Genomic DNA, 27,912 nt, shown 5'->3' with positions numbered 1-27,912 from the left:
AGTGTTTTATTGTATTCTGAGTATCTACCTCAAAGTTTGAAAACTGTGTTATGTTTTGTTATAGAGTAATGATAATGAAGAACGCTTACAGGTTGTTAAACTACTTGCAAAAATGTTTGGGGCAAAGGATTCCGAATTGGCTTCTCAAAACAAGCCACTTTGGCAGTGCTACTTGGGCAGGTAGGTGATTCTGAAACTAACGTATGTTTATACCTATCTGTTGCTTTTAAAAACAATATATTTAAGCTGTGTATCTCTAAGTCATAAAAATGAAGGATTTTGTGTTGAAATCTCCCTGTTCTGCTGATTAGCCATGCTTAATTTCCTTTTTCCCCCATCTCATTTTGTCCTTAGTAATTTTTACTTAGGCAGTTTAAAGATTTACTTCTTTAGTTGAAAGTCAGAGGGAGAGACAGCAATGTTTCATCTCCTGATTCACTCCGCAGTTGAGCTGTGCTGGCCAGGTTGAGTAAGGACAAAGCCAGAAGCCAGGAGCTCCCATGCCAGTAGCAGGGGTCCAGACACTTGGGCTCCTCGGCAGGGAAGCTGGATAAGAAGTGGAGCAGCCAGGATGCAATCCAGCACCATTGTGGGAGGCTGGCATCACAGGCAGGAGCTTTACTCATTGAACTACAACACCAACTCCCATCATGAGTAGTGTTTAAAAGATTATAGCATTATAAATACAGTAGTATTAAGGCTGTGAAACTTGTACTGTTTCAAACCAGAGATCAATTCAAATTGAAAATAGATCTTTAGGAGACCCAAAGATCCTCTGTGAAAAAATTGTATTTAGATTATTTAGAACTGTTGAAGGGAAAAGGTATTTATTGAATGAGTAAATAAATGACTGTTTTTTTCTCCTTGTAAATTTTTTCTTTCTTAATTGAAAAAAATGATATTCTGAGTTCTGTGTAAACTTTTAATAATCTACAAAATTCTTGAGTTTTATTTTAGAACTTTTAGTGATGTATGTATTGCTTTGTGGTGGAGGGATGTATTTCATAACCTTTTCTACAAAGATTCCTGATGTTGAAAGTATTTAAGTGGGGCTGGAGCTCTAATGTAGGCTAAGCTTCTACTGCAGCGCTGGCATCCCATTCGGATTCCAGTTGCTCCTCTCCCAATCCAGCTCCCCTTACAGCCTTGGAAAGCAGCAGAAGATGGCTTATGTTCTTGGGTGACCTGTCAGGAGCTGCTGGCTCCTCTTTGCTTTGGGTTGGCTCAGCTCTGGCCACTGAGGCCGTCTGGAGCATGAACCAAGGAATGGAAGATCTCTATCTCATCTTTCTCTCCCTGTCTCTTTCTCCTCCTTCCCTTTCTCCTCCCCCATGCTCTCTCACGTTGCCTTTCAAAAACTGGAAAAACTTAAAAAAATTTTTTGAAGTGCTGCTTTAATTTTGGAATAGAATTATTTCTTCCTTTGAATTAAATAATGTAGCCAAGGGCCTTTTCAAGCCCACATGGGTGCTGATTTGTGTCTCAGCTGCTCCAGTTCCAGTCAGGCTCCCTGCTTATGGCCTGAGAAAGCAGTGAAAGATGGCCCAAGGCCTTGGGACCCTGCACCTGCTTGGGTGACCCAGAAGAAGCTCCTGGCTTTGGATTGGCTCAGCTCCAGCTGTTATGGTCATTTGGGGAATGACCATTTGTCTCTCCTCTTTGTAAATCTGTTTCCAATAAAAACAAATCTTTAAAAAAAAATGTAGTCAACTCATAAACAAATGAATAGAAATTACAAGCTTGATGTCAATTCCCACCCCCAAAAGAGACATATTTATCTGTTTTTAAAGAGTTAGAAGAAGCGATGGAGAGAGTTTTTATTTATTGATTCCTTCCCCAGATGGCCACTGCATCAGGCTCTCAGGTGGGCTGCAGGAGTGCGAGTGCTCTGGCTCTCCTTTGCTGCTTTGCCCAAGTCTATTTCCCATCCAGAGATGGAGTGGATGTGGAGCAGCCAGAAATCGACCAGGCACTGCCCATATCGTAGGCTTATGTAGGAGGCAGCTGCTTAACCACCTAGGCTGCCATACTACCCTGTGTCCCTTTTTTTTTCTAAAAAAAAAAAATTTAAACCAGTGGATGCAAATTTTGCCTGCCTGTCTGTCTGTCTGTCTATCTGACAGCAAGAGAGAGATAGCCTAGCATGATAGTGTAGTGGTTAAAGTCCTCGCCTTGAATGTGCTGGGATCCCATATGGGCACCAGTTTTAATCCCGGCAGACCCGCTTCCCATCCAGCTCCCTTCTTGTGGCCTGGGAAAGCAGTCGAGAACGGTCCAAGGCTTTGGGACCCTGCACCTGCGTAGGAGACCCGGAAGAGATTCCTGGCTCCTGGCTTTGGATGGGCTCAGCTCCGGCCGTTGTGCTCACTTGGGGAGTGAACCAATGGATGAAAGATCTTCCTCTCTGTCTCTCCTCCTCTCTGTATATCTGACTTTCCAATAAAAATAAATAAATCTTAAGAAAATAAATAAATCTTAAAAAAAAAGGCAGAGAAAGATTATGGAAGATTGCTGGGTGGTAGAGCACAATATTTTTTCAATTTAATTCAATTGTTTACCTTAATTTAAAGTTCATTTTACTTAATGTTTTGAATCAAAAATACATTTAGTATATATATCATGCATTGCCAAATAATGGGCTTATTGGTGGTTAGATAGTGTTCTATTATGTGGATGTAATGGAGTGTATTTACACAAACTGCAACAGTTGTGAATTCACTAGATGCTAGGAGCTTTCCAGCTGCGTGCAATCCTGAGCTGACCATCGTGTGATCCTCCATGCACTAAAATGTGTTTAGGTGACATATTGTGCAGATGTACTTACTGTATATTGCAGTTGGGTCTTGGCTTAGATAGAATTTATTTAACAGTTTTGCAGAAGGAAAAAAATCTGAATTTCAATATTTAAGAAGCTACATTGTAATTTTTTCTTTTAATATTAGTTACAAACTTACTTGTTATTGTCACCGTTTTGAAGTACCTTGATATTTTGAAATATTAAATCTTGTTATCCTTGTTAGTTTGAGATACAGTTAAGTGTAGATTTGAGTGTCTGTATTCAAAACACTCATGAAAGTTTGTCTTGGAACATAGGCCAGATTTTATAACTTTTTCTCAATGTGTGAGAAAGTTCTAACGGTAGAATAAATACTTTTTACTAGTAAGAATCTTATTTTAGTAATTTGGTACTGGTTTTGAACTTTTTTTCTCTGAGTTTGCTGTTTGAAAATTCGGGAGCCTTTTTCATTCCACACAATTAAGACATGCACATCTTAGATGGAAAATTCTTGGCTTAATTTCAATGCTATTAATAGCTAAAAAGAATTCCTACTCTCTGTATCCCTTAATCATGTGTGTAGACTTTGAAATCAGTGTTTGTGAGACAAGTGTTTATCAGACGCTTTCTTTTATTAACATTAATTTTATTATTTATTTGGAAGGCAGACTATCAAAGGTGAGGTAGGGAGAGACAGTTCTTCCCAGATGGCCAGTGACCTGGGTAGGCAGTACCTTAACCGGCTTCACCACAGTGCTTGACCCCTGTCCCCACAATGTGCTTTCTAATGAATTATAATGCCATGATAAAGTTCTCTTGCTAAAGGAAATTAAACCTCATTATGGTCAGGTCTCGATCTAGTTTCTGATTTGTAGGAATCAGGAAGAAAGGGAAAACGGTTAATTGAGAAGAGATTGATACAATAAGCAAAATCAAATAAGTAGTTTTGTCACTGTCCCCAAATTTGTACCCACATACACATTTCACTCCTGCCAACAAGTTCTCCTCTCTTTCCCCCAAAAGGAAATAACCAGAGATGGAGAAGAAATGAGATTATAAGCATCTTTTTTTAAAAAAGATTTATTTATTTTTATTACAAAGTTGGATATACAGAGAGGAAGATCTTCCATCCAATGATTCACTCCCCAAGTGACCTCAATGGCCAGTGCTGCGGCGATCCAATGCCAGGAACCATGAACCTCTTCCGGGTCTCCCACATGGGTGCAGGGAGCCGTCCTTGACTGCTTTCCCAGGCCACAAGCAGGAAGCTGGATGGGAAGTGGAGCTGCCGGGATTAGAACTGGCGCCCATATGGGATCCCGGGGCGTTCAAGGCGAGGACTTTAACCACTAGGCCACGCCACCGGGCCTGATGATGAGCATCTTATATGTCATGACCAAGGTTATATATGCAGTATAAAATTGACATTGCTGTTAGTGTAATAATTATGGCTAGCTGGATAGGAGTAATTTAGTTATAATTTTTGAGTCATGTATTATGAAGTAGTGGAGGTAATATTTTGTCATTCTCACTTTTACATTTGAGCAAAATGTTTGTTGTTTAAATAGACTCTTTAAGTGGTTCTCACAGGATATTTCCCTAATTCAATAGAGAGGTTCCAGATTATTTGTAGAAATATATATTATACGAAAAAGCTTTCTTAAAATGATCAGACAGCATTTTGAATTGTCCTACATAAGTTGTTTTTTAATTGGAGAAATTAATATAACTTGAGTGTATGTTAAAAAATGTCTTCTTAATTTAAAGATCACCCTGTGCCTTTATATTTTGTCAGGTTTAATGATATCCATGTACCAATCCGCCTGGAATGTGTGAAATTTGCTAGCCATTGTCTCATGAACCATCCTGATTTAGCGAAGGATTTGACAGGTACTATATGCATATAACAGCAAATATTGCTAGATGCTCTCGAGTGAAGAAATTTAGTTTTATGGGGAAAAGCCTTCTGTTGTTGTCTTTGAGATAGATGAAGTCATCTTTTCATCATCACAAAAATTATTCTCTGAAGTGAGAAGTTTTAGAGTGAAAAGTATCTGTATAATATGTTGGTATCTTCAGGAGCAGTTAATTTCCTAGTTTAATAACAATTCTACAAATAATCATTTGGAATATAACCATCTTGTTTGCAAGACTAATATTCTTTAATGATTTAGGAAATTAGGTAAAAGTCATTGTTTTATTTAATTTAAACATGCTAAATGGAGGTAACTAGAAAAATCTGTTATAAAAGGTTAGCACTTTATGCTTTTGTAGCAGAAGGTTATCATGTATCTTGTTAATATTCTGCTAGCTTATTAAAAAATTTGAAATGGTTCAAAAAATTGAGACTGAAATCCACTGAAGTCTTTGTCATAAATGTTAACTTTTTTCTGTTGTTTAAAAGATTAAAGAAAAACGTTCCCTCACAAATTATTACTTTCCTTTCTATTTTTATAGAGCACAGCCACATTGAAGAAAGTCTGGAGTTAAAATTCTAACTTTTTTTTTGAGCAATTAAAGACCCTTTCAAACTTTAGCTTGTTTTTCTCTCTTACATTTTTGCTTAGTTAATATTTAATTTTCCTTGTGGCACCTTTTTAGCTGGTTTTAAACAAAATTCTACTCAGGTTTACCATTAATTCATAAATCCTTTTTTTTAAAGATTTGTTTTTATTGGAAAGTCAGATATAAAGAGAGGAGGAGAGACAGAGAGGAAGATCTTCCATCCATTGGTTCACTCCCCAAGTGGCCACAATGGCTGGAGCTGAGCCAATCCAAAGCTAGGAGCCAGGAGCTTCCTCCAGTTTTCCTATGTGGGTGCGGGGTCCCAGGGTTTGGGCCGTCCTCGAGTGCATTTTCAGGGCACAAGCGGGGGCAGCATGGAAGTGGGTCTGCCGGGATTAGAACCGGCACACATATGGGATCCCAATGCGTGTAAGGTGAGGACATTAGCTGCTAAACTCCCGTGCCAGGTCCAATTCATAAATCTTTATACTACTACTAAGTTTGTTTTGATAAGGACAACTAGTCAAGTAAATTCTTTTGTAATGTTTTTAATGGTAGTTTGTCAGTTATATCGGATTTCTGTTAATGGATCTAAAACAGCAAGTGTTTTTACTAGTACATCCTTTTTTAGAGGAAACATCCCACTGGGAACCCTCTGGTTTGTTTTTGTTTGTTTGTTTTTTGCTTATTTTGTTTTGAGTGTTTGTTTACACATTATTTATTTTACTTGAAAATCAGGTTGAGAGAAAAAAACAGGCAAAGAGACATCTGGTGGTTCACTCCCCAAATGGCCAGAGCCGAGCCTGTTTGAAGCTGGGAGCCAGGTGCTTCTACCCAGTGTCTTGTGTGAGTGATGCTGGGGTCTTCCTCCACTGCTTTCCCTGGTCATTGACAGGGAACTGGAGTAGAAGTGGAGCACCCAGGACTTGAAATGATGCCTATATGGGATACAAGAGCCACAGGGAGCGAACAGTGTTCCCACCCTCTGTCATCTTACACCTGGACTGCCCGTATTGCTTGTTCTGTAGACTGCATCTGTATGTACTGATCTTAGCACCATCCATTCTTCCTTCTTTCCTTAGCTTTTTCCATTTTCTCTCTGTGTAGGTGTGTTTGTCTCTCCTGTTCCTTTTTTTTTTCCTTTTTCTTCCTTTGCGGGTTCCTTTTTTTAAGCATCCTTCTCATGTGTTACTAACGTTTTCACTGAGACTATAAATATGCTTGTGTGTGTGTGTGTGTGTGGTGGTCGTTGTAATGGGGGGAGATTGTTTCAAAGACAATGTCTGTTTCTGTTAATTTTCTCAGCTTCTGTTTGCTTTTAAATCTGTTTTCTGTGTTAGAAACTTTCCTCAAATGTTTGGCATTCCATAGCTATCTGTTTATGATTAAAACTGGAGGACTAAATAAAAAGCTATTGAAATAGCTGAGTGTGTGGGTGGTTTGTTGACTGAGCTACACCTTTGGTTTTTTTTTTTTTTTTTTTAAGTTTTATTTATTGATTGAAAAAGAGTTACAGAGAGCAAGCAAGAACTCTTTGATCTGCTGGCTTACTTCGCAGGTGGCCACAGTGGCCGAGACTGGGCCCGGCTGAAGCCAGAATCCAGGAGCTTCATGTGTGTCTTTCTGTGAGTGATAGGGACCTAAGCAATTGGGCTCTGCTCTGCTGCCGTTCCTAAGCACATTAGCAAGGGACTGGATTGGAAGTGGAGCAGCCAGGGTGTGAACTGGCACCTGGGTGAGATGTGCCAATACAACAGCCCAGCTGAAGTGTAAAACCAGCACTTGAGTTTTTAGTTAGTTTACTCTCCAGTGATTGTGATTGCCAAGAGGAGTATTCTGTGTGGAAGTTAGAAGTCAATAAATTGCTTTTGTCTGTAGAGAAAAGAAAGTAATCTATGTTCATTTTGGGATTGTTATCATAAGATCCCCTTTTGGAGTTTATTCTGTGTTGGCTTTGGGATTTTATTTACTTAGAAAAATACGTTTGTTTTTCTGCTTTCCGGGACCCCTTCATCTTTGTGAGCTTAGATATGGTATATTTGCAGAATATTTTTCCTCTAACTTATTGCTAAGGAAGTTACATAATTTGAAATAATTGAGTACAAAATAATTTTTGTACGGTATATTTTTTCTGGAACATTAATGATCAAATATTTATAATAATCTCATTATAGTCCTTTATTATAACTATTATATTTTATGTGGTTTTAAAAAATGCATAGCAGTTTATGCCAAGTTAATCCATGCACGATTTAACTACAGCCCCATGGGTGCAGGGTCCCAAGGCTTTGAGCCACCCTTCACTGCTTTTCCATTCCATAAGCAGGGAGCTGGATGGGAAGTGGAGCAGTCGGGACATGAACTGGTGCTTAGATCAGCTAGTAGTGTCACTGCATCCGCCCGGCATCTTTTTTTTTTTTTTTTTTTTTTTTTTTTAAACCCAGGTCAAGTAAAAATCTTTTTTTTTTATTAATTATTTTTTTTAATAATCTTTCTTAGTTGATTAGGGAACAAAGGGTCAAGGGCTACAGGGTGAAAGTGGGTAATACCATTGTTTCCACATCAATATCATTTTACCCTGTATCTGCGGTCAGGGAAAAAAACAAAGGGAAAAGCCCCACCCAACCTCCCACCCATCCCAGATCCCAACAGGAGGCGCGCTCTGAGGGTCCTGCTCATACAGTTTTGATAGTTCATCAGTTCTGGATTGCTGCCAATCTCTCAGTTCCAATCGCAATGAATCCTATTCAGAATCCACTGGCTGACAGTCTCTTCATGGTTGGGGTTCTAAGATCAGCAGTTCAGTTGGAGGGATCTCCAAAGAAACTTCATCTGAGATGATCCCAGGCCTGATTCTTGCGCCAGTTTGCTAGTACGGAGTCCGACACCGTCCGTCACACCAATCAGCTTATGCTCATGCTGGTCGTTGGGATTGCTGGGTTCGTTCTGTTTCCAGCCCTGTCTTCCTCGTGAACCAATGGGTGTTGTAGTCCAGTTCGATCCTGCCCACTTCATACTTGGTCCTCATGCAAACCGGTTGGAGCTGCAGCCTAGTTGGGGCGATTCCCCATAACCCCCACCAGTTCTGCCCCCTACCCTGGTTCCCATGCTTGCCAGTACGCACCGCAGGCTTGTTCAGTCTGTCCTACATCCTGTTTAGCTCTCGCACGTGTCGATGGTCATTGAAGCCCAGCTCAACCCAACCAACCTACTATCCAGCCCACACACCTACTGGCAGGTGCCCTTCTGTACAGCCACCCCTGCACCTGTCCTGGTGTTCGTGCTGTCCAATGAGAGTGGTAGCCCCGAAGGAGGTGCCCACTATTTCCCTTCTAGGCCACACTCACTCCTGGATTATGCACTCTCCAGGTAGTTCTGGCATTTGATTTGACAGAATTAGCTTCAGGTGCCAGCCTCTTCCAGCTAGTACTGCGGCTAGCCCAACCAACCCTCACCCACTCTAGTTTTTGCTTGCACCAGTCGGAACAGTCAGCCCACCGTGGCCCTTCCCTTATCTAGCCCACATGAGGCCCACATGTGTAACAGCCCTGCCTAGTCTGATCTGCCCCCATCCCGACTCATGCTTTCCAATGGAAGTAGTTGTCTAGCAGGGGAGCCCACATTCCCCTGTCAGCTTTGCCTCCTCCCCCTGATTATCACATGTGCTGTTTGGGCGCTGCAACCACATCTGGTACGGCTCATCTCACCTTGGTATTCCTTATTGTGTACTAGTATGTGTCGCAACCGAACCTGGCTCAACCCACACTCTGTTCTGGCGCTCGGACTCACCAGCGGGTGATGTGAACAGGTTCAGCCTGGTCTGCCCCCAATCCATGCCATTTATATACCAGTGGGATAATTTCCATAGCCTGTTCTGGGCTGTTTCCTAGGAAGTTTATTTTTTTCCTCTGTAGTCAGATACTCATGTTGAGTTTACTATTGGTAATGATAACAGATCAGTGTTTTTATTTTAGTTAGCCATCTAAAATATTTAGATGTGTCTAATAATCTTACCTTTTAATCATTACCGTTGTTTTAAATGTTTTGCTTTACCTAATTAGGGGATATTGTCATTTTTTATGGGACACCTATTTGAATCTTTTTGTGATTGGTTAAGAGTTGGTCATGAAAAACTACAGATCTTACTCTTCATGCACATTTCTGGCTACTTCTTAGATTCCCAGCTACAGTCCTCTCTCTTCTTATGGTAATTTGATTTCTACCGGTTTTGAGAGTTGTATTCTAAAACTGCACTGGCTTACTGTTTCTTGTCTGCATTTCATCCCTTTTCATTGTTTGGGGCATTTACCTTTCTGCCTGCCAAAATTTTGTTGACAAATTTCTTTTGCTGTTCTTTCTGTTCTTCACCTGTTAAAAAAACATCTTAATAGGTTTGGAGTTATCAGAGACAAATATTTTTTTAAATAATAAATTAATTTTATTTTTTATGATCTTCACTTAACTCTGAAGGACGCATACTCATGTGAACCACTGATTAGAATGGGATAGGTCAAGGATTGGTGGATATGCTTCCTTTTTTTTTAAATTTTATTGTTGACAATCTTTACATAGTTAATTACAGTAAAATGGTTCAGGGGTTTAGGGAACTGGTTAAGACTATTATGTCCATATAGTTTCCTTTCTGTATCTGAGGTAAAGGGGGATATTGAAGGAGAAGCCCCACCCAGTCTCCCACCCACCCCAAGTCCCGGATGTGGGGCATGCTCTGAGATCCTTGCTCAAGTGGTTTTAATAGTTCACCCGTTATGAATCACTGCCATTTTCGCCACTCCCAGCTCGGTGAGGTCGTTGAAGAATCCACTGATTGACATAGTCCATCATAGAGTCTTCATTTGCCCAGTATTTCGCTGCCAACATATAGCTGAGGTGGTTGATTGAGTTGTTCTTTCTTCTGTCTTTTCTTGGCTTGGGTTCTGAGTCCAGCATTTCGATTGGGGAGATCCCCAAAGAAACTTTGAGGTATTCCCAGACCAGATTCTTGTATGTTCTAGCACAGGGCCCGGCACAGTCCATCTCCACTATCAGCTGGTGGTTGCAATTGCTGGGTTGGTTCTGTGTTACGTCCCGACTTCCACCGGAACCAATGGGTGTTGCAGTCCAGCCTGGTTCTGCCCATCACATACTCGGCCCTCACATAAACCAGTGAGAGCTGCTTCCTAGTCCGAGCGACCCATAATAACCCCCACCAGGCCCGCCCCCTACCCTGGTTGCCAGTATGTATAGCAGACTAGTCCAGTCTGTCCCACATCCCATTTGGCTCTCGTACTTGTCAATGGGTATTAAAGCTTAGTTCCATCTAACCAGGTCAACTATCCAGCCCTCACGGATGTTGTTGAGTGCCTTCAGAGATAAATATTTGTTGCATGAACAAATGTCATCTTGCACCTCTACTTCAGCTATAAGGGACATACCAGTATGGTGAAGTGTATCAGCAGGTGCTTTGTCATGCTTTTGAGAATTTTCTGTTACCTCTTGGTCTTCATGTGCTGTATCTGAGGTCTGAATCCATAGCCTATTTATAAATGTAATACATAAACACCTACCTCTTCAACATCAAAGACTGGTCTTAGAGAAATTAGCGTGCATCTTAAAGCTGATGGTATGATACTGACTTATTTTTCATAGTGATACCTAGGTATTTTTGAAATAATACAGTGAGGTGTAAAACTACATCTTGCTGAGGAAGTGAGCTTGAGAACTATTTGCCATTCCATTTGAAATCAATACTAAAATCATTTATTTGTCAGGTTATAGTATAGGTGCAGTTTTAGAATTTTTTTAGCAATATATTATTTATCTGATTTTTTGTTTTTTAGATTGGTTCTTTTTTTTTTTTTTTTTTTAAGATCTTATTATTATTGGAAAGCCGCCGGATATACAGAGAGGAGGAGAGACAGAGAGGAAGATCTTCCATCCGATGTTTCACTCCCCAAGTGAGCCGCAACGGGCTGGTGCGCACCAATCCGATGCCGGGAACCAGGAACCTCTTCTGGATCTCCCACACGGGTGCAGGGTCCTAATGCATTGGGCTGTCCTCGACTGCTTTCCCAGGCCACAAGCAGGGAGCTGGATGGGAAGTGGAGCTGCCAGGATTAGAACCGGCGCCCATATGGGATCCCGGGGCTTTCAAGGCGAGGACTTTAGCCGCTAGGCCATGCCGCCGGGCCCAGATTGGTTCTTATTACTTAGAGAATGCTCAAGGTGGAGAGGTTGAGACTTGGGTGATTTTTTTTTTTTATCAGTGTTTGCATTATAATTGTTAAACTTTTAATTTACAGAGAAGCAAAAGTTAATCTTTTCTTGTGGGCCAGATATTTTTAGTAATCCATTTCCGAATAATCAAATTTTATCTTAATGGTCTTATAACAAAAAAAAAAAAGAGGATTTTTTTAGATTCCTCTCAGATTTTTTTCTTTAGCTTAAGATGTAATTATTTGCTCGGTTTGTTAGTTTTTTTTTGTTTAGTTTTCTTAGTACCAGGTGTGAACTCCATGTTTTTGACTTTAAGAACTAACTTCTTCCAGTCACCATCATCGGTTTTTTTTCCCACTATCATTCTTAAATCTGTTCATTTCTCCTTTATTTCCTTTGGCATTTCTTAGCTAAGTGGAATTGCCATATGATTTTCCTTGTACTGTTTGTTTGCACCTGGTGGTTATTCCTTCGATAACTTTAATCAGGTTTTTCTAGTTATAGAATACAAATGGAATACTCTAGCCTTTTCCCAAAACTACCACATGACTTGGATGTTTTATCCCTTTAAATGAAAAACAAACAAAAAATGTTTAATTGGATATTAAGTTGTTCATTTATATTTTTTAGCTGATGAGGTTAGAAACTATTGAATCAACCTGTCTGCCTACCAAATAGAGGAGGATTTTACTATTCCGCGGTGAAGCATAATTCTGGTCGTTTGAGTCCTCCTCCCCCTCCTCCCTTTCATATTTCTTTTACCTCAGTCTTAATTTTGTTGAAACATTGCACCTTACACTTAGTTTTTATTTTTGTTGTGGTTTGCTTTCAAAGGTCTTATGTAGTCATTCAGAACATTGCTGAGGTTTTAATTTTGATTAAGGAAAAATCTTTATCTTTCAGAGTATCTTAAAGTTCGGTCACATGACCCCGAGGAAGCTATTCGACATGATGTAATCGTATCCATAGTTACAGCTGCGCGAAAGGACATTCTTCTCGTCAATGATCATTTACTTAATTTTGTGAGAGAGAGAACATTAGACAAACGGGTAAGTAGAAACGCTTATTAGTAGAGTGTCATTTTAAATGCTTGACGTTTAATAGTATTTTTTTTCTGAAAGTTTTGAAATTTAAACTCAGGGAGACAGTTCAAAAATTTTTAATAAGATTTTACTTGTTGCATTAATATTTTTTCTGTTTTTATTACTTTAAGCATGACATAGTTTTTTATTGTAATCAGGTGTCTAGCTTGCTCAAAAGTTTTGTAAAGGGTTCAGATACAACTTCTTTTATGTTGTTGGTGTTCTGTGGGTGTGATCCTGGTGTCTTTTTACTGATTGTTCTATGCATTTGACATAATGGAAAATGAAGAATGTGTTCAAGTTGATAAAGCTAAACTGGAGTCTATTCTGTGCACCCCAGTGCAGCTGTGGATAAGCACTCATGAATCAGTGAGCTGCTTAGGAGAGGATGTGTGTCTTGCTAGGCTTAGGTTCCATGTTGCCCAGAAGATATTGGGACTCAGTAAATGCCTAAGTGAATATTCAGCCAACACCCTGTCTTTTCCCAGTCCTTCCATTGTGGCAATCTCCCCCACCCCCTCATTCACTAGGCTTTATTGGTAATTTTGGTGAAAGCAAGGCATTCTTTGGTGTATATAGGAAAAATTTAGCAAAGAAACTTGGGGGTGCTGCTGGTACTTGCGAATAGCTTTGGGTAAACACTACAATGTTTTGACAGTCTTTCAAGGTTGGTTGTTTCATATTTATTGTTTTATTTTTGTCTTTGATAATGCTGATTGTAACTAGACAGGAGTTGCATGCTTTCTTGTCAGTCTGTAACCTGAAGAATTTATTTGTTTGAAAAAGATTTATTTATTTATTTGTAGGTGAGTAGTTGGGGAGAGAGGTGGGAGAGAGATTTCATCTGCTGTTTCATTTTTGTAGCAGCCAGGGTGGTCCAAGATGAGGGCAAGAGCTCCATCCTTTTGTCCCATATTGGCTGGAATGATCCAAGTATGTGGGCCATCTTCCAGTGTACAGTAACAGGAAAGTGGATTGGAAGTGGTATAACAAGGACTTGAACCTTCATTCTGATGTGATGTGCTAGCCATGGAGTGCCAGCATCTCGGGCAGCCGCATTTCAGGCAGCTACTTTACCCCACTGTGTCACTAATGCTCTCAGTAGTGTTTTCACTGACAAATATTCAATAAATTGCTTATTGAATACTTTACTGGGGGCCTAAAGGAGTATGAAAGAAGGTTGTTTTCATCATCCATAGGGATACAGCCTTCTGTGCCTTAAAGTAGCAACTGTTTTATTAGCTACACTTAGTATTTGAGATAAATTCTTACAGCTTTTGTGGTCATAATTAAATTTGTTCTTTGGTTAGCTGAATATATTACTGGAATAATAGAATAAAATACATGTCTCTAGGAGTATTAGATTATGATGCATGTTTAAATGCTATTGGAAACAGTAATTTAGATAGTTAAGAATTAGAAATGACAATTATTAGAAATAAGTGTTTGCAACTTGAAATCTTAAAAGAGTTTTAGAAATCTTGTTTTAGTATGTAGTTGGTAGATAATTGCGACAGGACTGTTTGATCTGTTAGAAGTGAAGTTAAAACTGAAGGAAGTATGAAAGTCAGACTACAAAGGAGAAAATATTTTCTGCAGATGTATGACTTTTCAGCTGTTAACTTCCTATTGATTATACTGTAATATTTATGTAGAATTGAAGAACAAACTTCAAGATAATAAAGCCCTTGGGATATCGTGTAGTTAGTATACATTTGTTCAGAGAGTTGAATGAATTTTCCTTTACCTGAACTTGATTCCTAGAGATAAGCTGCAGTTCACAGTTATTATTTTTTGGTGGGGGGGGCCTTTTAAAATTTGATAGCATCCCTTCCCTCACTATTTCTAAGTGATGTTATATAGATTGTGATTGAGCTGAGTTGGGAGCAGTTGACAGGTTGAAGATGTGAAAGCATTAAAGCTGTGAATGCTTGTTTCTATAACTCCTGTAACTTTAAATCGTGATAGTTTTTTCTCCCTGAGTAGTTATAAGTCAGTTTTTAGGGTCTGAGGCTTGTAGAAAATATGTTGTGTTAAGGGAAGGAAAATTAAAACATGGACTTGCTGGATTTATGTATTGGGAGCATTTTTACGTTATAAACAAAACTTTTTTGTTCTAATTTTAAGTGGCGAGTACGCAAAGAAGCCATGATGGGACTTGCCCAAATTTATAAGAAATATGCCTTACAATCAGCAGCAGGAAAAGATGCTGCAAAACAGATATCATGGATCAAAGACAAATTACTACATATATATTATCAAAATAGTATTGATGATCGGTAAGTTAAGGACATTATGTGTTTGGTGATTGGGGTAATGTATAACTTGTTGATATGTCATTTTTGAAAGCTGTTTCCTTTATGACTTGAAGCATCCTTCTCAGTGTTCATGGTTCAAGGTTGTGAGTGGGTGACTAGTCTCCTAGTTACTGTTTCCATGATAGAACAGTTAAAATAACTTTAAGGATGAATCTGATTTTTACATTCATTTTCATATACTAATTCTGAGCGATAGTATTTAGAAGTTTGAGTGTATGTAGTTGTGGTTTTAATTTTGCTTAGGAATTATGTTATATGAATTCTGTTTAGTTTTTTAATAGAATTCAGTTGACAGTCCTTCAGGTGTATCTTAGGCATCTTAAATAGAATCAGTTCCCTTTTAAGGCTGATACCAGTTTGTACATTTGTATAAAAATCCATTGTCTGAATATCCTCTTACCATTTTCGTACTAAAGGCTAAGGTTAGGTCTTGGGTGAATTTCAGCAGTTTACAAGTTAACAGAATCCTTACAGTCTGAATTGATTTGACAGATTGTTGGGGGATTCAAATTCTGTTGTGTTAAGTAAATAAGGACGAGAATAGTAAGAAGCAGTGTGTCATGTTAACATTTAAGAGACGCAAGAACTAGGATTGGGTGCCTTTGGTTCACATTATCTGAGAAACTCGATAGTTATTTTTGTAAAATTGAAATATTTAGACTTTTGAGTGTATGATATCAGGACACGAAGATCGACATTATGATTTGAGATTTTTTAGTGTTTTCAAGTAAATGTTTTTCATGATGATTGCTTTGCAAACTCAGAACAATCTTAAATTTTTTTTTGCAGCCAGTAATTATAGAAGTTTTTGATTAGGCACTTGGGAGGATTTGTATACCTTCTTTGAAAGTAAATAGAATCCTTGTCCAAGAACATGAAGTGGAATTTATCTTGGCTGGGTGCAAGATGTTTTCTGATAACAACCAGCTAAAATCTGTTTTTGTACCTCCTTTCTATAGGTAATTCTGACTTTGACATGGAAATCTCATTTCCACTCATAAAAGCAGGAACTTCTTTTTATGATGCATTCCTTATGTGTTCTGGAATTTTATATAAAATTTAGTACATTAAAAAATAAAATAGTGGCTTCTCTGTGTTTTTTTTTTTTTTTGTAGATTGCTTGTTGAACGGATCTTTGCCCAATATATGGTCCCCCATAATTTGGAAACCACTGAGCGGATGAAGTGCTTGTATTACTTGTATGCCACACTGGATTTAAATGCTGTGAAGTATGTTTCAGATGTCAAACTGTTGTTTACACCTTTTGCAGTTTATTGGATTTTTGTGAGAAGAACCCACAAAAACTGTTTAGCTCTGTCAACCACATCATGTGTACATTGTTTAAAGGATGAAGACGTAATTAAGTACTTGGCTATTTCTTTCAGAAACACTACCTATTATCCATGAGATAACGCAGATGTAAGCAAGCAAAGCAAGAGATAGAGTTGCTTGACGTGGAATCTTTTAGAATATGATATTTTTATGTCCATCTTTTCATACTGTTGGTGACTTAAGAAATGTTGATATACCTGTTCTCTCTGTTTTTATATTCCTTAAGGTGTTAGGATGGTCTATATTATGAAAATATTTTCTTATTCTCACCTGGTACTGATTTAAACTATGACGTTTAGGGCACAAATTTTTATGTTGCATAGCCTGAATACAGTGTTATCATTTGGCACAAGGATAAGCACAAACATGTTTTTATTATAGTGCTTCATTCAAAAAGGCCTTTTGGATCTATGGGTCAGGAATTGGCATTTGAGACGTGAAGGAAATAGTGCTGATTTAATGGAATCATCTTAAGGATTAACAAATAGAGGCCTAATGACTTTTGCTGTAGGTATTAGGAAATGTAGACCCTTAGTTTCCAACTATTGATTAAGTTGGAGATCTAGGAAGCTTTGTACAGTTTTTGCTGTGCTGCTTCTTGGGACTTTTGACTTTGTCCCATGGAAATTGTTGTACGAGCTACTTATATATTATGTAGAAGTGATGAGGAAAAGGTTGTAGAAATGAGCAGTGTGAATTTCTTTATACCGTTATATTTCAGGCACTAGAATATTCATGACTGCGTTCATGCTGCAACAAAGAAATAGTTGTGAAAGATACCCAGTCAGCCACAAACATTAGTATACTGTTGTGTGGCCTTTTATGGAAAAGTCTTGCCAAGTGACAGTTTAAATGCCACTTTTCTTTTTGAGCACATGTTGAACTAAATTACATAGATGCTAATTAGCTTCCACAGACTCACAGTGAGAATGTTAGCTTTGAACCCATTTCTGTTTGGTTCAAAAACTCATTATTTTTCTACTAAATAGAGTAAAATATTTTCTATGTTGTTTAACATGATTAGTTATGTTACACATTTTTCTTTAGAATTTTACTTTTTAAATTGTCGATTTGTCACAGTGCCTCCCACTAGTCTCCCCCCACCCCCTTGGTACTATTGATGCGATTTTACTTGACTGAAATACAATAATATAAACTTTAAAAATTATATATATGTACTATTTTAAGTGAAATGCTGAAAAATTAGTTATCTAGATCTTTGACTCAGCTCAACTATTATTCTAGAGTAAACATGAGGATGATTTCAGGCAAAAAATTGTGCTTGATAAAATCATTATAAAGAATTTTGTATGTGTGGCAGAGGGAATTAAATCTAGAGGAAAGGAAATAAGATAGAAGAAGTAACAAGAATAAGTCACTTTTGCAAATCCAGTCAAGAACTGTAACAATAACAGCAGGAATCAAGTTTTCATTGCAAGAGATTGGAAGTTTGTATCAAAAAGTGTAGGTAGCCTTGGAACTGATGTTTGGCCAGCACACTCCCTACAACAGCATATGCACTCCCTTGAGTGCCAGTGGAACCCTTGCTGTTGTAGTCTTCCAGCTACTATCCTGCACTGCCTGGGCATTCCAGGAGAGTCTGACCCCTCCTTGGCTGCTATTATGACTGATGGGACCTTACCTTTGCAGTAAATAGTGAATACTAAGTGGATCTTACCGGATTTAACAACATGTAAGATAGTAGAGGAATATGAGTGTTAACATTTTGTTAAGCTTTTTTTATTTTTTTAGAGGGACGACATGTTGATTATTTAGACTGTGTCAAGTTTGACAGTCACACCTAAGTAAGAGAAAAACATTAGAACATATATTCCAAACTGAGCAGAGCCAAAACAAAACCAAAAAACCCCCAAAACAAACAAACAAAAAACCCAAAAACCAGACACCAGATATTAGTGAAAACTTGAAATTAGAAATTTACGTGAATGGACATTTGTGTTGTTGCTGTTCTTCAACATTCAATAGTGCTGCTCTTGCGTGTTTTTAGATTTAGTATACGTGGTGGAGGGATTCTCGAAGGCATATCTATTAGTGGTTCTTAAAATTGGCTGTTTACCAAAATTGCTACAGGAGGCTTAAACAGTGCCAACACTTAAGTCAGTTCTTCAGATTCTTCTCATTTAGTTTGTCACATGTGTGGTTGGTCTTTGAAATTTTGAGAACATTTCAGGAAATTGTAATGGACAACAAAAAAGGTTTGAAATCACTGGTATACATTGGGGAGTGGAATCACTGACCCATGTACATTTTAATTATTATAAGTAAGGTCAAATGTCTTCCAACATAATTGAACTAGTGCTTATTCCTTCAAGTGGATTTATGAGGAGTCTAAAAAGGTTTGTAAAAATGAGGAGTAATGAAAAATGCTTGGATTTCAATTCTTTTGCCATTAAATAAATTTATATTAAGTTTTATAACAGAGCTGAACAGGTTCTAGTTTGAAGCACTAAAAAGAATAAGGCAGGGGTTTCAGAAGATCCCTTACAGAACAGTCTGAATTCTGATAAAGTTGAAACAAGAGCATCAAATTTGAAGAATGGTGACATGCCTTATAAAAGGCTTATGGGGAAAAATATGCCCAAATAAATTAGTTTTTTTGATCAATGGATGGTTCATTTTAAAAAGGATTGAAACGAAAACTGAAGATTATATTCACAGTGTCAGGCTAGCAACATTAATTAATGAGAAGTTACTACTGTTTGTGCTCTAATTGAAGAGGACTGATAATGCAGAAATAGTAGCATCATAGACATCTTGGTTAAGCTGACACGAGTTTGACTGAGAAATTGAAGTTGAACCAACTTTGTACAGTAAGGGTGCCAAAACTCATGTGCCCCAGTCAGCTGTGGGCAAGAACCACACTTTCAAGAGATGTTTTAAACAAGGGAGAGCAACATCTTGAAGCGTTTTTTACCAAGCATTGTGACAGAGGATGAAGCTTGGATTTACCAGTGTGATCCTGAAGGTGAACAGCCACAGCAGTGGCTCTCCAGAAGTAGAAGTGGTCCCAGTGTCATGAACAGAAACATCAGTGTCATGAGGCTTTTTTGGTGATGCTTGGAGCATATTACTATGACTTCTGCTAGGTCAGGGAATGCTAATGTCTGTTTGTTAGGAGAACGTTTTTCAGAAACTAGCCAAGGCATTAGCAGAAAATGCCCAGAAAATCTTGACTAGAGAGCCCTTATCCAGTCCTGCTCATCCTTGTCAGTCATGCAAGGGCTCTTTTGGGAAGAGTTTAATTAGAAAAATACTGAAGTATCGCCCGTACAGCTGCTGATATGTCTTTCTAATTTTACCCCCAATTAATTACAGGGCAGAGAGATTGAGAGATTCCTGCTATTTCCAGGTGATTCCTTAAATTCCACATCCTGGGCTGCGCTAGGCCAAAGCCAAGAGCATAGAGCCCAGATGGGGGTCTACTTTGTGGGCTGTGGGGACACCAAGTCTTAGTCTCCCATGGTGTTAACAGGAAGGCAGAGACAGGCCTTGAACCCTGGCTGTTGGCTGTGAGATGCAAGGGTCCCAAGCATCGTCTTAATCAGTGTGTCAAATGCATGTCCCTCTAATGTGGTTTTGTTTTCTGAGTCCAAGAAAATGTCTTTAATGGTTACCCATTTGCCCTCAGTTAGTAATGTAAAAAAGAGCCTGTCTTTGGACCTGGCGTGGTAGCCTAGCAGCTAAAGTCCTTGCCTTGCATACCTGAGATCCCATATGGGCACTGGTTTGTGTCCTGGTGGCCCTTCTTCCCATCCAGCTCTCTGCTTGTGGTCTGGGAAAGCAGTGGAGGTTGACTCAAAGCCTTGGGACCCTACACCTGCATGGAAGACCTGGAGATGGTTCCTGGCTCCTGGCTTCAGGTCAGTGCAGCTATTGCGGCTCACTTGGGCAGTGAACCATTGGATGGAAGATCTTCCTCTGTCTCTCCTCCTCTCTGTATATCTGACTTTCCAATAAAAACAACAGCAAAAAAATCTAAAAAAAAAAAAAAATCAAGTCTTTAAATGGATTATATCATTACTTACAAAAGTGCCCTGTACTTGATGGTGCTGTATTGAGAAACAAAGTTTATATTTTTAATTAGCAAATTAACAATATTTTTATTTTATGTGAAAGACACAGAAGGGGCAAAAAGATTCCTCCATCCTATAGTTTACTTCCCCCAAAGTGCTCCCAAGCAGCTCTTACTGGCTAGGCTGAAACCAGGCTCCCATAATTCAGTCCAGGTCTCCTATGTGCTTTGCAGTAATCAAGTACTTAAGGTACCGTCAGTGGCTTCCTGTGGTGTGCATTCCAGGTAACTTGATACTGGAAGTAGAACCAATATGGAAGCCATACACTCTCATATGGGATCAGACATCATTTTTTCTTAATTGTTTGAATGTATCACATTTTGTCATTGAATTTCCTGAATACTAGTAATATTGGTATTTTCATCATTTTATGATGTATTAATATTTTACTGTAGCCTTCTCTGTGTTGTAACAACTACCTTATTTATTCATTTAAGTTGCCATTCTGGCCCACAGATTGTGGAAATGTTGTGGCCTCTAGTTAGTCTAAGAATTGAAAGGTAGTACTTGGCTGGGAGATTTCTGGTCCTAAGTTGGTGAAAATTCTTTTTGGTTTACTGAGCCATATATTTCATTGTGTGGATACTTTATAATGGAAGTGACTTCTTATTTCCATATTTTAGATGTTCTGATACAGACTAGTCTGTAAAAGAGTTCCTAAACTAAATATCTTGATTGTAGAAACAAAATACTGTGTGCTGATGGTGTGTATTTCTGGTTTCTCAGCCATTTGAGTGTTCATGAGTGGGAGATGCATCAGGCGTCTTGGTTGCGATCTTCTCTCTGTGAGCAGGTTCTCTTGTAGACAGTTCCGTACTTGTGAGGCTCAGGGGTGATGGGAGCAGTAGATTGGAGGAGAGATTCTTTTCAGCATTTTGGACAGGTCCCCATCTGAAAGCTGGATAGATGTCTCTTTGAGTTGCTATGGTAACTAGGAGATGCCCTTGGGAATTGGTTGTCTGCAAAATGTCAGATAGCAAACATCAGTCTCTTAACCAGAGTTCTCACATTTTCTTCTTCTTTTTTTTTTTTGGTGACAGAACTGAAATTTAAGTTCAAATAAATAGATTTAACCTTGCTTGGGTAGTATTTCTTCTGCTAGTATAACTTTTTTTTTAAAGATTTATTTATTTTTATTACAAAGTCAGATATACAGAGAGGAGAGACAGAGAGGAAGATCTTCCGTCCAATGATTCACTCCCCAAGTGACCTCAACGGCCAGTGCTGCGACGATCCGAAGCCAGGAGCCAGGAACCTCTTCCAGATCTCCCACGCGGGTGCAGGGTCCCAAAGCTTTGGGCCATCCTTGACTGCTCTCCCAGGCCACAAGCAGGGAGCTGGGTGGGAAGTGGAGCTGCCGGGGTTAGAACTGGTGCCCATATGGGATCCCGGTGCGTTCAAGGTGAGGACTTAGCCACTAGGCCACGCCGCCGGGCTCGTAGTATAACTTTCTTTAAAAAGTTTTTAGAAAAGATTTATTTATTTGAAAGTCAGAGTTAGAGAGGGAGAGGCAAGAATTTTCATCTGCCCCCAATGATCTCATCAGCCAGGAGTACGCCAGGCTGAAGCTAGGAATCAGGAGCTTCTTCCTGGTCGACAGGGGCCTAGGGACTTGGGTCATTCTTTACTGCTTTCTTGGATGCATCAGCAGGCAGCTGGATCAAAGTCAAGCAGCCAGAATTTGAGCCAGCACCCAGATGGGATGCTGGTTCTTTAAGTGGCGGCTTAATCTACTGTGCTAGAGCACTGGCCCTGCAGGTATAATTTTTTTGATCGACTGTTTAGAAAGGCATTGAACAGGGGCTAATGCAGTGGTTTAGCAGGCTAATCTTCCACTTGCAGTGCCAGTGTCTCATGTGAGTGCTGATTCTAGTCCCAGCTGCAGCACCTCTGATCTAGCTCCCTGCTTATAAACAGAGAAAGCCTCAAGTCCTTGGGACCCTACTCCTATGGTAAAAGGTCCTGGAAAAAGGTTCCTGACTCCTGGTTTTGGATTGGCTCAGGCCCTGGTGCTGCAGACTTGGGGAGAGATCCAGCGGGTAAGGGTTCTCTGTCTCTTTCTGTAAAATCCGCCTTCCAAATAATAAATTTAAACAAATATTGGCAAGAATATGGAGAAAAGTGATCCCTTGCGTGCTGTGAATATAAGTTGGTACAGTGAGGAGGGTCTTCAGAAAACTGAAAATAGTACTACCACACGATCCTGCAGTCCTGCCATTGAATAGAAGCTCCTGGCTCCTGATTGGCTCAGCTGCAGCCATGGTGACCATTTGGGGCGTCTTCTCTTTGTCTTTTTCTTCAGTCAGATTTGCCTGTACACGCACACACATGTGCGTGAGTACATATATATCTATATATGTATATATATATTAGTAAGAAAGACAGCAAGGACAGATGATTTTCTTATGTTTTTTTAAAATTATTATACATTGTCAGAATGTTCAGGAGGACTTTGTGTTTTGTTGTTCAAGTTTGTCTGTCTTTTTCAGAGCATTGAATGAAATGTGGAAATGTCAAAATCTACTTCGACATCAAGTAAAGGATTTACTTGACTTAATTAAACAACCTAAAGTAAGTTGAATTTTAAATAAAATGTTTCCTTTGATATTCAGATCTGTGAAATTCATGTGTCTTAGTTAATGGTTATCATTGCTGTTTTGTGTAACAATGTGTGGAAAATTTCTGAATATGGGACTTTACTAGAAAAGTAACTTTGGAATATTATCACATAGAATAATTTTAAATGTTTACTGTATCTGCTAATATGTAATAGAGAAGAGAATGTACTTCAGTGTACTCAAGTACGTAAAGTAAGTACATAGCAATAACTCAACAATACTTAATGCATAAGAAATGCGAGAAAGGTACATTTTATCTTGCCACTAAGATGTTCCCAAGATGTACATTCTTGTGACTTTAGAAAGTTTCAACAATTGTGTTATGCGTTTTGGTAATTTTATTTACAGTTAAGTGATTTTAATGTATTAGCTAGTCTGTGTGTGTGTGTAAGAATTTGAAAGGCAAAGGGATAGAGAGCAAGAAGAAAGACATTTTTCCGTCTTCTAGTTCAGTCCCACACAGCCAGAATGACTGGGCCTGGGAGGAGCCTGAGCCATAGCCAGGAGCCCACAGCTCCACCTCGCTCTCCCACACAGCTACTTGAGCCATCCTCACTCAGTTGCTTTCCCAGGCCCATCAGTGCCGGTGGATCAGGAGCAGAGCAGCTGGTGTTGATGCCAGTTTTAAAAGTTGCAGTCTTGGAAACAGTGGGTTAACCTGCTTGGTTAATGTGAACCCCAGTCTTTATGATCCTTAAAAAAGAAAAGAAGTTTACTTTTATTTGAAGTGCAGGGTTACAGAGTGAAAGAGCTCTTTCATCTGCTAGTTCACTGCCCAGATGTCCTGAACAGCTGAAGATAGGGTGCTCTGAAACCAGGAATAACTTGTGGGTCGCTCTTTTGGGTGATGTGGCCCTAGCACATTGGCCGTCCTTTGCTGCTTTCCCAGGCCATTAGTATTGAGCTTGGATAGAAAGTGGAGAAGCTGGAACTGGAAATAATGCCCATATGGGATCCCAGCACTTCAGGTGGAGGCTTAGCTTGCTATGTCATGGTGCCAACTTTAATAAAAATCTTATTGATGGTATCTGTAAAGTAACTATATCTTTTTGTTTTGGATATTTAGAATGGTTGTAAATGATATAATGAATTGTGTATAGGGCTGGCATTGTGATATTATTAGGAGGACTGCCACTTGTGTTACTGGCATTTATGTGGGTGCCTGTTCAAATCCAGCTGCTATGCTCTCCATCTCCCTTCAAATGTGTCTGGGAACTCAGTAGGGGATGGCCTGCATGCTTCGTCCTTTCTGTCCACCTGGGAGGCCCGGATGAAGCACCTGTCTCCAGGTTTGGGCCTGGCCCATCGCTATGTGTTGCTGCCATTTGGGGAGTGAGCACATGGCTGGAAGACCATCTCCCCATATGTTTCTCTGCAACTCTGCCTTTCAAATAATAAAGTAAATATTTTTTTTAAAAAGGGTGGGGGAATGGGGAGAGGAAAAGACTTGAAGTTCACTGGGCTGTGTGTTAAAACCTGTGCCATGTATAGAGCCTGAGGCCCAAGTCCGCATTCGCTGAGATAAATAAGAGTACTCCCTGTTGCCTTTCTCTTAAGCCACGGTGTTAATGCGTTGGCGTCAGTAAGTGTGTTTTATTCAGTTGTGTCTGGATTAAGTGCCCCTGTGTACTGCCTAGAGCTGTATTAATTGACTTCTAGCTAGCCGAGATCAAAAGTATTAATTAAAAATGTGAGGCATTTTTCTATGCATGTGTATAAAGTTATTTTTAATTTTAAGTCTTCTTGATGGCCATGAGAGTAGCCAGTGTGTTAATTGTGTGGATTAAATGTTAAACACACATGTTGTATGACCTTGTAATCAAATATAACTGTTTGGGGCTCTTAGTGACCTTTTATAATGAGTTTATTTAGAAGAAGCTGCTTCTAGTGTTTTATTCCTTTTCTGAACTTGGCTACCCTGTTCTGTGACTGCTAAAACAGCCAGAAATATTTGCTTGTCCCTAAACATGAAGCAGTTTTTTGTTCCGAGTATGACAAAACAGAGGGAGTGAGAATGACAGGAGGATGTGTTCATTTCCATCCCTACCCAGTTCACTTAGGGCCTAATACTGGCTGAAGAAGGATACTGTAGCAGCAAAAATTAATTTGGAGCATTTATATGTAATACCTAATTTGATTTTTTGAAAAGTGTATGATTTTTGTCAGGGAATTTTAATTTTTCACATTTTGATGATTTACAGACTGATGCCAGTGTCAAGGCCATATTTTCCAAAGTGATGGTTATTACAAGTAAGTAACTTTACATTTATGAAAATTTTAGGACTTAATTAAAATTTCCTATAATTTACAGTATTTCATGCGATTTCATTGTAGATTATGATAATATGGCAGAATTTTGATAATAGCTTCAGCTTTCCGTTTTTTCTGATCTCAATTTGTGTAGTGTATAGATTTTAAAAATTATTTCAATGTCTTGGATGAGCAAGATTTGGAAAATGAATTTATCACATGAGTATATTGTTGGGAATTCAGTCAAATCATGACTGCATAAGTTTACCATAAAAGCTTAATCTGTGTTTTGATTTTGCTTGATGTAATGTGAAATCTGTTTACACTAATTGCGCTCCAAGCCAGAATTTATAGCGAAAGATGCACAAATTAAGTACATAATAGCTTCTCTGGAAAAATATTAATTAGCCTTTAGCGTTTAGTGATGCTCAGTAAAAGGTTATTTAATTGCACTTAACAGTAGATATAGAAGAAGGTATAGCATTTCTTTGTTCAGTGAAAGAGAAGGAAAAAGCAGCTGTTTTTGCAAGTCATTTAGTTTTTCGGGAGTAGCTGTTTGTTCTGAATTTGATGGGGATGAGAATTTCGTTTTTAAAGATTTTTTATTTGAAATATAGCAAGAGAGAAAAATCTACCCACTGATTCACTCCCTAAAGCACTACAACACCAGGAATGGACCATGCTGAAGCCAGGGATTTCTTCCAGGTCTCCCACATGGGCGCAGGGTCCTAAGAGCTTGGTCCATTTCCAGCAGCTTTTCAGTGCATTAGCAGGGAGCTGTGTCCAAAGTAGAGCACCATGTGGGATGACCAGCACCCAGGTGTCAGACCAGTGTTACAGGGCAGTTACTTTGCCTGCTCTCCACAAAGTAGGCCTCAGGATCGAGATTTTAAGATGGGTCTGAGATGTTTACTACTGTCAAATGTGTATGAAAGCTGTACTTAGGCATGGAAGAGCTCAAACTCACTTTATCAGCTTGGCCTGGGTAGAGTTTTAAGACTAGAATGTTTTCAGTCCTGCTGGTCAAACTGCCTTTCAAACTTGTTTGAGCGAGTGGTTTTTGTGCTGCTTTTTATAGCTAGCTCCTCAGCAGTTTGGCTGTGAGTATAGGAGATTGTCCCTTATATTCTTTGTTTCTCTCCATATTAATTTTCTTTCAGCAAATACAACACAAATGCAATAAGTACAGAAGAAATTTCTGCTCAGAAATGCTAGTGTCCTGCAGATATGAGTAGTATTTTTAAAAAGGGTTCTAATTCATACATGTTTGTGGAAGCTTGATTAAAGAATTTTTTTCTCCCAAGCTTTCCCTTTGCTTTATTTATTTATTTAAGATTTATGCTATTTTAATTGAAAGGCAGAGTTTCAGGTGGAGAAGGAGAGAGAGGTCGAGGTTGATGTCTTCTATCCACTGGTTCCCTCCCAGTTGGCTGCAGTGGCAGGAGCTGGATGGATTGGGAGCCAGGATCATCTGATGGGTCTCTCACGTGGGTGCAGGGGCCTAAAAACTGAAGCCCAACTTTCACTGCTTTTTCTGGCCAGAAACAGGGAGCTCGATCAGAAATGGAGCAGCTGGGGTATGAACTGACACCCGCATAGGATGCCAGTGCTGCTGGCATTGCTTGGTCTGCTAAGGCATGGTGCCAAACCCTGTTTTATTTTGTTAAATAATAGCCCCTTATGTGTCCTTTGATATGGCTATTCATAATTAAGGGGCTGTACAGTGGCATTCTTCCATTGTATTTGAAACAGTACATTTTTCTGAGCACTGCTAAACTCTAGTGAGCTGCTAGTGATGTTTAGAATGCAGTTTTCAGTTTGCTGCCTGTAGATGCTCTGTGTGTAAACTTATTATGTAAAAATTTGGTATAAATGATAGTGTGCATCCTTTTTGCTGTACTTTTTCTTTATTCCAGAAACATGAAAAGTTCATACAGAAAATATTTAGAAGGGTTAATGTTACCACAATGATTGACCTAATCTCAAGAAAGACTTTCAGTGAAATTTCAGAGTTCTGTATGGTCTAGAAGACTATATGTATTCATATTTGAAGATTGATTGGAATTTATGTTATTTTTAAATAGGTACTAAAATTTTTAAGTTACCTTTGTCTGGTTCTCTATAATGGCTAATTAGGTAGCCAGGAAAAAAGATATTAGAATCAGCCTCTCATAAGTGTGTGACTACAGAGGCACATTAGGAGAGTTAGTATAAAAATCATTTTTAAAAAAGGATTAGTTAAAAAAAAAGGATTAATTTGTTTATTTGAAAGACAAGTTGAAGAGAGAGAAGGGACAGAGAGAGAGATAGAGATCATTTACCTGCTGGTTCACTCCTCAGCTGGCCACAGTGGCCAGAGCTGGGTCAAAGCCAGGAGCTTCTTTCGGCTCTCCGGTGTAGGTGCAGGAGCCCAAGCTGTTGGATAGTCTCCCGCTGCTTTCCCAGGCCAAATGCAGGGAGGTGGATTGTAAGTGGAACAACCAGACCTTGAACCTGTGGCTGTGTAGGATGTTAGTGATCAAGTGAAGATTTAACTGCTGCAACATGACACTGGTCCCTGAAAGTAATTTTTGATTTTCATTCAGTGTTGATATGACAGTCATTACAGTAAGTAACTCCTGGAACAAGTTGATCACTATGTGTCTGTGCCAGATGGCATGCATGTGCATATGAATTGTCTCTGGACTGTCTTAGTAAGTGAGATTATTGCAGAAAATATATCTT

The 27,912-nt window shown here is 39.1% G+C and overlaps 1 protein-coding gene across 6 annotated transcripts in view; it reads left to right on the top strand.

Annotated features, from left to right (window-relative positions):
• PDS5B (PDS5 cohesin associated factor B) overlaps positions 1-27,912 on the top strand; it is a 154,850-nt gene that overhangs the window by 67,621 nt on the left and 59,317 nt on the right. For all 6 annotated transcript variants that reach the window (XM_058670877.1, XM_058670879.1, XM_058670878.1 and 3 more), the window contains 7 exons: positions 65-180; positions 4,572-4,666; positions 12,398-12,543; positions 14,704-14,855; positions 16,010-16,123; positions 22,810-22,891; positions 25,140-25,188. In XM_058670877.1, coding sequence (XP_058526860.1) covers positions 65-180; positions 4,572-4,666; positions 12,398-12,543; positions 14,704-14,855; positions 16,010-16,123; positions 22,810-22,891; positions 25,140-25,188 — 754 coding nt within the window. The remainder of the gene's footprint in view (positions 1-64; positions 181-4,571; positions 4,667-12,397; positions 12,544-14,703; positions 14,856-16,009; positions 16,124-22,809; positions 22,892-25,139; positions 25,189-27,912) is intronic.

The sequence above is a fragment of the Ochotona princeps genome, chromosome 12 (assembly GCF_030435755.1).
Source record: "Ochotona princeps isolate mOchPri1 chromosome 12, mOchPri1.hap1, whole genome shotgun sequence".
NCBI classification, from domain to species: Eukaryota; Metazoa; Chordata; class Mammalia; order Lagomorpha; family Ochotonidae; genus Ochotona; species Ochotona princeps.
Note: the sequence above shows the minus strand (reverse complement) of the source record. Positions and strands in the feature narration are given on the sequence as shown.